A 12,610-nucleotide genomic window follows, 5' to 3' on the forward strand; every position below is an offset into this window, starting at 1 on the left:
CACCCACCACTAAGATACTCGCCCTGCACATCTCCTTTGAACTTACCCCCTCTCACCTCAAATACACGCCTCTGCTATTGAGACATTTCAGCTAAAGATACTGGCTGTCTCTCTGCACCTGTCGTCGACATGAACCTCTACCAGATCTCCCCTCAAGCTGCACCACTCCTGAGAAAACAAACCAAGTTTGTCCATCCTCTCCTCCCAACACATTCCCTCTAATCCAGGCAACACCTTGGTAAACTTCTGCAGCACTCCAAGCCTTTCCTATATCTTTGCTATTATGGAGCAACAGAACTGAGTGTAATACTTCAGATGAAGGCAAACCTAAGTGTTGTAAAGTTGTAGCACAAATATTAGGGGCTAGGCCAAGGAAGAGCTGCTTCAGTCAAGTCCTGTGGGTTCTAAGGTCAATGTGGGATCTGCAGACCCTGCTACAGCTGAGGTAGGAAATGTCTGATTGGGCAGGCAGGTGAACATTGAGGAGATGATGCACTCTACGCTGTTTCACCACCTGGACGAGGTTCTCAATGTTATTCCAAAAATACCTACTCCATCTCAAGCAGTAAAGGATCAAAAGTTATCAGAAGTTATTGGGAGCAAGAGAAAATCTGCAGATGCTAGAAATCCAAGTAACACACACACACAATGCTGGAGGAACTCAGCAAGCCAGGCAGCATCTACGTAAAAGGGTCCTGAAGGGGCTCAGCCTGAAACGTTGACGGTACTCTTTTCTGTAGATTCTGCCTGGTCTGCTGAGTTCCTCCAGCATTTTGTGTAGAAGTTATTGGGAATGTCTTGAAAATGTTTTTGAATCATTCCTCTGTCCACCTGTTAATCTGTTGCTATGATAGAATGTCTGCTTCAAGAATTTGGCATCAGGCATAAACGATTGCACTCATTTGGTTTGGATAACCAGGCCTAGGAAGATTTAGCCTGCTTATTGGAACCAAATGAGTTTAATCAGGGCCTTAACAATGGGATATTTGCCTGAGAGAAAACTCTGATAATTAATTGCTTATCCTGTCATTCATTCACTGAAACGTCAGAAAGAATGAGCTGCAAAACGTCGTCCTCTAACAATAAAAATCCACAAGAGGGTCATGGAAAATCTGAACTGCTTCTCATATATCGAGAGTCACCGGTTAATGAAGATGGATGTTGAAACATACCATTGCCTTCAGTTCAATAGAATAGCCTTTGGAAAAGAGAATTTGAAGCTTAAAATCTCTAAATCACTAACCTCCTGGATTCTTCTGAGAAATTTTCAAGTTCAAGTTCAGTTTATTTAAAGGATAATTATGAAAGATAAACACAATATTGCCTCATTTTGTAGCTTTATATCTTGTGCATGACATACAACATTATTCAGTTCAGATATGATCCATAATGAACTCTCTTTGGGATTTCTAATGAAATGGCCCACAACCCATTGTTGATTACAAGTGTAAAGTTCCACTGGAGCCTACAGAAAACATTTTCTTCCTCGTGCCTCTAAAAGTACAGCTGTAAACTGTCATGCTTTGCATGAACAGAGGGCTATTTTATGGTCACCACTCCAGATTTTCCAATGAGACTTGAACTCAAAATCTGCTTTAGGTTCCCTGAATAGTCTACGAGAGAATGGTGCTGCTGATCATTGAATTATGCATTCACAACCACCAGTCAGTCAATTTCAAATGAAAGGAAAGGACAGCAATGTATCTGACTGGATTAGGAGTGTTATAAAGGGTGACTTCAACTAACCAATATTATCAGGAATATGCAATTAGAATAGAATCTATACAGATAACTAAGATACCAGAGGGCATTTTAATAATGTGTCTTGGTCCTACTGGTGTCACTCATCACTTCTGTGCAATTCTTCAAAATACTTGTGGTGACTCCAGTATCTCAGGATGAATAGAACTGTGGGAAAGTAAACCCTCACAAAATGAAAGCTGAAATCATCTGCCAGCAAGGACTTCAAGCTAAGTATGCTGTGCTAAAACAGCACACTTTACCAGAATGCAAAGTGATTAGAAAAAAATAGTATTCATGCACCTGTATATGAAAGAAAAAACATTTAAAACCTGTAATATTATATACAGTACTGAGCAAAAGTCTTAGGCACATATACACTGTATAACGAGGGTGTCTAAGACTTTTGCAGAGTACTGTAGTAATTTTATGTATTACACTGTACTGCTGCTGAAAAAAAACAAATTTCATGACGTGTGAGTTATGCAAAACCTGATTTTGATATGTGTCGCCATTGTGGACTGAGAGAGGAATCATGGTTAGGAAAAGGAGACCGGAGAGGAAGGGAACAGGAACTGATTCTGTACTGATCGATAAACCATTTGTTCGGAATTGAATGGACTTGCCTGTGCCTCAGGACTGGATGGGTCTGCACCCGCACTACCTCTGCCCACCCACCCCTGCCCCTGGCATTCCGTCTCTGCAACCTGTTCCACACCCATCCCGCTGTGCACCACCCTCACCATTCCCAACATACTTTGCTCCCACCAGATTTATAAACTCACTGCCTGCTGCCCATTGACAAGTACAGTACAGTGCAAAAGTCTAAGCACCTTAAAATATATATATGCTGTATGACTAAGGTTTTGCACAGGATTGTATATGTACAGGATTAATAGAAAACAGAAATCAATGTAAAACAATTGAGTATCTGCAAAGTAAAGGAACGGAAAATCAATGCAGGTAACAAAGAAAAGCAAGAAAATTTTCAGAGAAAAAATAGGATGAGCCTTGTTTAGAACGTTAGATGTCAAAAAAGAAAGTTCATTGAGAACAATCTGACAATAACACAATAATGAAGCTCATTTTGTTAGCATTGTGATAGCACAAAAATAGTTTTGAAAGTAATTCAAGGAAGATTTGTTAAACTGCTTATTAATTTTGTTAAGTGTGTCTCCCTCATTCTGGAGAATCTTTTCATCATTCAATATTGTCCCCAAGGGATTATGTGAGTCGATGATCTCAGATCTTATCAGGGACGTGGCCATCTACTGGGCAAGAAATAGAATGAAAAAAATGTTGTCATTTTGTCTAAGATTAATAGAATAATATTTTCAATAGTTTGCTAATGTTTGAGATAGAACAATAGTTTGAATTTCTATGGCACCCCTACATGACCACTTGTATCGAACTTATAGCTGGACCCAAATAGGGTGAAGAGATATTTGAAAACATGGACATATATATGGGGCAGAAGGAGTGAGGTGAAAATATCAAGAGGGCTTTTGGAGGAACATACTAAGCAGGAAGTACACTGCATCAAAGCTGGAATGATTAGAGGATACAAACAGGAATGGTATTAAAGAGGAGAAAGGTAATTGAAAGACTTAGATGATAATTTTTAAATCGGGACAATTCATTGAATTTTGCAGATGATGCGTCAAATGGTCTTGGTACAGGATGGTTGGTTGGCATCCATCTGTCTCGAAGGACAATGGGTGATGATAAGCATCATCACAAGCCTGGGCAGAAGGTATGGAGATCCTGAGATGCCCAGTTGTCAAGATTCCCCTCTTGGCCTCACCAGTGTAGTCGAAAGGAAAGCTTATGAAGCCATACATTTGGCACCAGCTTGGCTGCAGGAGCTGCTGGAAAGATGTCCAATGGTGTCCAGCCACCTTAGGGGCTAGGCTCCAGATTTGCTGTCTGGGTTTACTCCCGTAGCCTTTGTCTCTCCTGAGGCTGCCCACGAGGCAGTGGGGCTATTTACCCATAGCTGGAGATCTGGTTCATGAGCACCAGCAGTACAGGATACTACATGCAGGATAAATGTTTGAGTTATTTAGTAGTTAGATTGTGTGGGATTTGGAAGGCTGCCAAAAAAGTCATTGAAAACCCAGAACTCAGGTCCTCACCAGAAATAAGCAGAGATGTGGCAGGTATGTTGAAGTGGAAACAGATCTCGTAGTGATGGGCTGATGGTAAGAGCACTGAAGGGCATATTGTCAGGTTGAACATGAGTTGACATCCACAAGACAGCTTGGGTCTGAGCTACTGAAGGGTGTTGAGCAAGATAGCTTCAGCTTTGCTAGTGTTGGTCTACAAAATGTTTTACTCATTGACAGCTTAGCTTTGGAACAAAATATGTTGTTATTTTGTCCTTAGCATCAAGGATGGAGTTGCAGAAGTAGATCTGAGCAGAAGTGGGACAGAAATAATTGGGCATCTGGTTTCACAGAGAACATGAACTGGGTCATAAATTCATTTGGATTATTTCCTATTTTATTTTTCTATCTCAGTCGTTTGGAGCGTTGTCACATTTTAAACCATATTTACAATCCATCTACAACACTTTATCTTCAATTCAACCACAATATTGTACTTATATTAACATTCCACATTTTTCATTTAGTTCCCACTGCGCCAGCCCAAAATGTGCAGGTGCAGGGCTCAACAGCAACGCAGTTGGACGTGACCTGGGAACCACCCCCACCGGAAGCACAGAATGGTGACATGCAAGGCTATAAGGTACAGTTAACTTCTGCCATATCTCCAAGAGGAGCAGACACCCAGACTGTGGCAATACATTTAAAAAACCTTATTAAGACACAAAGTATATAAAGCCACATGTGCTGAGGAATTGTCTGATTTTGCACAGTAGGCTATGTATAATCATCCATTAATTGTCACTGCACTAGATTGCTGATTAAGTTAAATAATATGTCGATCTACAAACACAGTTATAGAGAAAACTAGTTTCCTGGAGATTTTTTTCCTTGTTAAAAATGTCTCCATACTATTTTTAATTGGTTTATTATACTGTCATCAGCTTTAAAGTACACATCTGTGCAGCATGTCATTTAATACCTCTCAGTTTTTATTTCTCCGTAGGTACTACCTGATCTGTTGAGTAGTTCCAGCACTCTCCTCTCTAAGCCAGCATTCTTGCTGCTGGTATGTTTTCTCAAACTGCCCTCACTCCTCACTGAAGATAATCGTGTCACCTCAACCACCCTGGTCTCCATCCTTTCCAGGATATTCCTTTTTTTCTGTTCACTTCTCTCTCCCTTTGCAAGATAAAACTCCTCTGCACACCTTCAGTTCTGAAGACAGTAACTGACTTAATCTTTCCTGTCTTTCCACAGATGCTGCCTGACCTGCTGAGTACATCTCCTGCACTTTCTGTTTATATTACAGACTTCAGCATCTGCAGAATCATCTTCACTTTTCAAATATGATTTATAATGTAGAGTAGATTAGAGTTTTGGTCAGCAAAGATTCCAGTAGTTTAATATTTAAACTTGAGCAACTGAAGGATTTTTAAAAAGTTCTATTTTTGTGTGTTGTGAATATTTGTTATTTTGAACAAATGGTGTTCTAACAACTCGATGAGTATAGTCAGCCAGAAACCCAGGGGAAGGTCGTAGTTTCAATATTCGTGTCTGTGCTGAAAATAATAATATTAGAGCATTTCTGCAATTTGTGATTCTTTTAGATCTAAATCTATACTTTCTATTGCCAGTCATTCACATGTTCTTTCTCATAAATGTATTTACTTTCTTGGAAATCTCTCATTATGATTCCAAGAATCTCAAGCAGAATTCACTTTGCTATTTTCCTTTTAACCATCTCCTTTGTTCTATTGAATTACCCAAATAGTTGATTTTTCTGGCATCTCTTCTTATCTCTCAGTTCCTTTCCTTCTTGAATGATGGAGGTGGTTAAGCCTGAGCCGCTATCCTGAGAAATACCTGTGGTTGACTTGACCAATTTCCAACCACCACAAGCATCTTCCTATGTGCTAGGAGGTATAATTCCAACTAGCAGATAGGTAATTTAGGTCTGAAATGAGAAGGAATTTCTTCATTCTGTGTCATAAATCTTTGAAATGCTATAGCCCAGAGCCCTTTCTGGTTAAGTTTCCAGTTGTTAGACAAATCAAAGGACATGCGTATGATAATAAAAAGCAGCCATTGTCTTGATGAAAGGTGGAGCAGGTCTGAGGTGCCAAATGGCCTACTCCTCCTCATACTTCTAATATTCTTACATTGTAACATAGAAAAAGCAGCTATCGGTTTGCACAACAGCACTGAGTTAAGTGATCAGGTATTATTTTTCAGAGACTGCTTATAGCCTGAACCAAAACACCTTTTTACCAGAAGTCTATTGTTCCATGTTACTACACTATTGGAGGCAATTGAACTATAACTAAATCTTTCTATTGCAAAGATCCTGTTCCTAACTCATTTTCACAGTGCTTAACAAATAATGAGAGGAGACTTTTTTTTCCTGTTCTTCAATCTGCAAGCACTGGCACTATCACAAGAATGAGGTAAAGTTACTCCCAGAGTTTGGATATCTAATCATGGATTGTAATTCCTCAATAACTCAGTGAATAAATATCTTGAAAGAATAATATCTGAATTTTGTGCAAGTCTTTGAGACTGTGTAATGACTATCTTAGAAACTAGAATACTAGTAATTTCTTCATCTTTTTGAAATTCTTTTAATAAAGTTCCGAAGTTCCTCACAGTCAGTCCTCAGACTACACAATCCCTGGAAGGGAAACTCACAGAAGTTTTAATTGTAGGATTGAAAGATAACCCATGAGATGATTGAAGAACACTGGCTCTTTTACAAGTATGAAAGTCTCATGACCAGCACTTATTTAATTATGTCTGAAAGATACATTCATGAAAATTGAGCTTTGGTGTACTTTGCCTCAAGTTCTATAACAAGATATTTTCAGTGTTCTGTTCAATGAGTGATTCATGTGATATATGTATTCAGATTTTCGATCTGAAGATTCATGTCTTACAGTACAGAATTACTTAGCATTGTTGCTTTCATTTGTTCCCTTGTCCGTGGCTTACACGCATATCTTCATGACTGGGGGATACAGTATTCATTTCAAATGCATCTAAATTGAAATGTCCCAATCCATTTCCCCTAATCTCTCACCCCAACATCCAAACTGCCAGTCCTGGTCATTCCACTAACCTTGCATTACTCTTCTCTAATGCCCTTCCCTTGGACAACATCGGTGGCATGGTGAGGGGAGACTTGCGGCTTGGGCAACTGCCAGTCTTCCATTAAAAAAAACTTGCCCAGGCTTTCACCCTGGAAAACTTTCCAAGGCACAAATCTGTCAAGGTTAGTCTATCGAGACTAATGGAGGCCAACAGCACATACACATTCCTGCTTCTACCTTCCCATCGAACCATCCAAAATACCAAGCTGGGGTGCTGCAGAGGAGTCTACTTGGCTCCCAGCTACTGGGCACATGAACCCAGCCACCAGAGGATAACCAGGCATAATGTGACAAGGATATAGTCATGCAGGCTGGAAGCCTGACAATCTGGTTAAGCTTATTATATCACACATGTGAATATAACTTATGAATTTCACATGAATACTTGAGGATAATGTTTTTGACGATAGCTATAACCATGTGCTATTTGAAAGAGTTGAAAGTCACGGGTTTTCTTTCAGATTTATTACTGGGAGTTCCAGCGACAGGCTGAGACAGAAAAATTGAAGACACTCTTCCTCCCCGAAACCAATGTTAAATTGAAGAACCTGACTGGGTACACCACCTACTTGATCAGTGTGAGTGCCTTTAATGCTGCTGGTGACGGTCCTAGAAGTACACCGATCAGGGGTCGGACACAACAGGCAGGTGAGAGTAGCACAACAGCTGAAGAAACAGTTATAGGATGCTTAAAGAGATAAAAGAATATGCTATGTTTTCAATGTATACATTATTTTCAAATTAACATTGTTTGGAAGTCTCAAACAAATGTCTACTAAAGGTCAGTGATCCAAGGTGCCGGTTAACTGATGGAGTACCCAAACTGTTCAGATTATGTCTGCAGTTCAACATGGTTGCTTTTCAGGTTCACAGTGTTATATCAGCCATTGCTCATTTGGTAGAGTTCTTGCTTCTGTGTCATAAGGTTATGCATTCAAGTCCCATTGCAGACCCTTGAGCTCGTCTTGGTGAACATGGCAGGACAGGACTAAGGGAATCAAGATGTCTTTTTCAGAAGGGACGATAAACTAAGATCTTTTCTGCTCTATTAGGTGGATGTAAAAGATCTCATGGCCTTTTCTGAAGAAGAATGAGTGTATACCAAGATGTATCCCCCAGCCAATATCACTTAAACAGATTATTCAGACATTATTGCATCAGTGTTTATACAAGTTTTCTGCATTTCCTATATTCTGGCAGCAATTATACTTTGTTGACCAAAAAGCCCTTTGGGAAATACTGAGATAATGAAAACAAAGGCATAAAAGCAAATCTTTTCTTTGTCAGACTTAAATATGGATTTATAGTTCCAAGTTTTACAGGTCATCATTGATATATTTTATCATTGTATTTGTACTTGTTACTGAAGTCACTTTTCACTAGCAAAAGTAGTTCCTGTGACAAAGGAAGGAGCTATTCCATTGTATCTGTACTACCACTTTGAGAACAGTCCCATTGTTCTGTTATCTTGCATTCTTTGTGTTTTTCGGTGCTTCAATATTATTGTTACTTTTCATTTTATATGTGTAATGGTCTCTTTATGAGTGATAAAACACTTCTAGCACCACACAAGGTGAATTGTGCTCACTTTGCTTCTAACTCAAAGTCCAAACTTTAAATTGAATACTCGTTGACCACTAACCTACATTTGGAAGAAAGAGTCACTTCACATTGATTTTGTCAAAAATTGTCACCATTTAAAAATGGATATCTGTTCTTTTAGATTCTGCATTCAGTCTTAATATCTTGTGTCCCATCACTGTGACCTCTGTCCCTGGAATTTTCCTGGAATTTATTGCATAAGTACTTTGTTGATTTATTCTTTGTCTGGGTGAGAACATACCAAAAATTTTATTCATTGTCAGGACTGTGGAAATTTGAGTTAAAACAAACCACATTTAAATATAATCAGTAAATGCACTCTGAGCCAACATTTTAAAGTTAACTTCAAGGCCACCTCTGGACATAATAAACACACTCAGTATCAAACAACAGAAGGCAGTTAGATGAAGAAGAAAGTTGGAAATGTAATTATCCAATGAAAAACCTCTTTTTAAACAAAGATGATTTAAAAATCTTAACACTGGTTCATAACTGAAAAGAATAGTCTCATGCAACAAATTAACTGTATCTATTTATTATTCTCGCAGAAATGAGTTGCGGTTTCAACTTAATTTACTGAAGTCAATGGTATTAAATTGCTGGCATCCTGTTTAGATTTATTTGATTTGACTGTTTTTCACCAAAACAATGAACAGGGTTTTTCTGGAATCATTAAACCCTGTGCACTTCATAGAAAAAGAAATGGAAATTCCACCTTCCATCTTTGAGAAGAAATAAATGCTGCACAACAGAAATCCTTCCACTAACTGATCTTAGCTAATTGGGAATATCAACAGAGGTTCCTGATCAATGATTGTTAATGCCAAGTTCACTTGGCAAGGATGTGTTCAGCAATGGCCTTGACATCATCTTCTTACTCTCCCAAATAAACGGCCATCTAGTTTTTGACAAAAAAGTTTGTGTTCCAGCATCTTGGACCTGTCCTCAAGCTCTAAGGTTCAAAGGTTAATTTATTATCAAAGCATGTATCCATATACAATGGTGAAATGTGGCTTCTCCAGATAGCCATGAAACAAAGAAAGGACAGGAAACATCAGACCTATTCCCCCCCCCCCCCCCGAAGAAAAAGAACAGCTTGCTGATCATAAACCACCCCACACAAAATGGAACAGGAACATCGGCCCCCAAATAGCAACCCTTGTCCAGCACAAAAAACTAACAGAACACGCAGAATATCAATCCACAAACATCCTTCCCCCGCACAACAAAATGAAAAGGGACAAAGGAAGAGGTCACTGCTTTAATCTTTCTGTGCAGTTCAAAAAATTTAGCTTCACAGGACAGGAACATTTCTGTACAATAAATTGAGACTGTTACCAAACTGACAACACAGGATATCTGCAAAAGGACTGAAGCTTTTAAATCAGTGCAATATTTTTGTGAAAATCTCCCCAAAGAACTTTCAGAGCTCTTGGAAATGCAACTAAAATTTGAACTATTCTAAATACGATTAATTAGCACTGCTTTAATTTGGATTCCAGGAGTTAACTTCTGGGTTTATATTGCACACTCTACATTCAAGACCTGGACTGCTCCCAGGGGAAGGAAGCCATACTGAGCACTGCAAGGTCCAGACACAACTTGGGCTGTGAATAATAGCAGCAAAAGTAGTGAACTAGCAGGGCACGAACAGAAGATTAGACAGCACCAACGTACAAGTTAAACAGTTATGTCAACATATTAGTGTTTAACAGTGAAATCATCAACTTGCCTTAAAGGAGAGGAGTGGCTGCTTGATAATCTTATCTGCTGTGAATATGACTTGTTCAGAACTTTCCTTAGAAACAGTAGGACCTTGGTTGATCCACGGGTAAATTGCATAGGTGTTTTGAATTTGTTTGCCCACAGCATCAGGACACCCTGCTAAATAAAAGAAGCAGGAAATCCATAAGCTGTACAAAAGGAAAAAGTAGTGCAGCTGCACAGAAGAAAAGAAACGGTGCTGAGAAAGAGCCCTGGAAGAACATTAACATTAAGTAGGAAGAGGAGGTGATTTTTGTCAGACCAGAAAGAGTTGTAAATCTCACATGACAAGAAATGTTCAAAATTTTTATTCAAAGCTTATTTTATTTGGCCTTTATGGGCACTTTTGTATTTAAGAAATACATCAATTTTATGATCCCCATTTCTTTGGGTAATGAAGCTCCCACTCATTTTCAGTAGGTACGGCATCAGCTGTTATTCCAGATAGGTCTTCAACAACCTTTTGGTCCACAAGTGAATGCAGTTGTGTGTTCCATCCCACTGGATAAACTAGTTTATGCCTATGCTAAGTTCATGTGTAAGATTGGTGTCCGTGCCACTAGCATCTCATATGCTCCTCCATACAAAGACGTCAAGGAAATTCCAGCATAGACCAAGAGCAAAATACTGCAGATGCAGGAGAGGCCAAATGAGAGGGTATGAATACTTTGGAGGTCATGCAGCATTCAGAGAATGAAAAGGTTAATGCTTCAGTTTCCAGCTGCTACCCATAAGGAGTTTGCACGTTCTTCCTGTGACAGCATGGGCTTCCTCTGGATGCTCCCATTTCTTCCCACGGTCCAAAGATGTACCAGTTGGTAGGTTAATTGGTCATTGTAAATTGTCCTGTGATTAGGCTGGAATTAAGTCAGGAGTTGCTGGGCAGTGTGGCTCAAAGTGCCTATTCCACATTGTATCTCAATGAATAAATAAATAAATGGAATTTCTCTGCTAATGCTGCCTGACCTGCTAAGAAATTCTAGCAAGTTTTTTTTTATATCAGCATTAGCTCAAGAGTCAATCCAGCTTTAGGTGTATCTTCATAGTGGTTCTACACAGTATTCTTTAGAACAGTGGAAACCTTCCTAAAGTAGCCAGGTAACTGTTGGCCCTTGTCTATTTCCTGATTTCTTACATCCAGTGAATATAGTAGATTCCAATGAATTGGGACACATCAGGCAAGTACATTTTTGCCGAATTAGCCTAAGTTTCATGGAAATAGTTAAAAAGGTGTAAAAATACAAACTGAGTAACAAATTATGTTTCTAAATGAAATACAGAACAAATTAGAACACTACCAATACTACTACAGTACTATAAAACTGTTTGTTATTTCCTAATAGTTATTGATGGACAAATTCATCCAGTGTATGCTGCCATGTTCTTTTGATTGATTCTAAATATTCAACATCAGCACAGATACCTAGTGCAGATATTGGACTGCTTTCATACAATGCAGTTGTGATTGCTTCCTCCAAATCTTCATTTTCATTGTAACATTCAAAATGATTGTCAATACCTTCAAGTTCTTCATAGTTCCTAACTTGCTGAAGTAGTGAAATCATTTCGGTTTCACTCCCAGCTGTTTCTGCCATCTCCAAGCCTGAATGCTTGAAACCACCATGAGCAAAATAGTTTGGAATTGTCTTATTTCTCAGCAATTATCAGTGAAAAAAATAGCTGCTTTTTGAATACAAACACACAGAACTGGCGTGATTGAAAAACCATTCGCTCAAAGCACAGTGTTGTGTCTAACGAACAAACAAGTGCACACAACTAATGCTAGTTAGAAACTGTTCAGCAACAGGCTCCTGACCCAATTAAGTTCATAGTGTCCCAAACAAACGAAGGGAATCCTAGCGATTTTCTTGATTAGATTTTGTTCTTTAAGAACTGGCCCAAACAAGTGGCTGCCTTGATTAACCAATGGCTCATTTAACCAGAATCCACCATATTTCCTAACAGTTGTAATCAAGCCCCTTTGGTGGAGATAGAACAGCCTATTATTTATCGCTGGAGATAAACTCAGACACATGGATTTGCTTCATTTTCCATTACTTCTACACAAAAAAAATCACATTTTTGTTCTACTTTAACTCAACAATTTGACACACAGTGGAGAGTGCAGAATCATTTTCTCCGATTTCCTGGTCTGTCACATCTTCATCAACACACGCTGCAGCTTATGCTTTCAAGTCCTTAAAGGTAAGAAAAATTTCTGCATTCGTTTCTGAGCATCTATCGATATCAAAG

At 38.9% G+C, this 12,610-nt stretch overlaps 1 protein-coding gene across 5 annotated transcripts in view; it reads left to right on the plus strand.

The window, feature by feature from the left end:
• sdk2b (sidekick cell adhesion molecule 2b) overlaps window positions 1-12,610 on the plus strand; it is a 943,317-nt gene that overhangs the window by 770,101 nt on the left and 160,606 nt on the right. For all 5 annotated transcript variants that reach the window (XM_059948548.1, XM_059948549.1, XM_059948550.1 and 2 more), the window contains 2 exons: window positions 4,373-4,488; window positions 7,453-7,639. In XM_059948548.1, coding sequence (XP_059804531.1) covers window positions 4,373-4,488; window positions 7,453-7,639 — 303 coding nt within the window. The remainder of the gene's footprint in view (window positions 1-4,372; window positions 4,489-7,452; window positions 7,640-12,610) is intronic.

The sequence above is a fragment of the Hypanus sabinus genome, chromosome 23 (assembly GCF_030144855.1).
Source record: "Hypanus sabinus isolate sHypSab1 chromosome 23, sHypSab1.hap1, whole genome shotgun sequence".
NCBI classification, from domain to species: domain Eukaryota; kingdom Metazoa; phylum Chordata; class Chondrichthyes; order Myliobatiformes; family Dasyatidae; genus Hypanus; species Hypanus sabinus.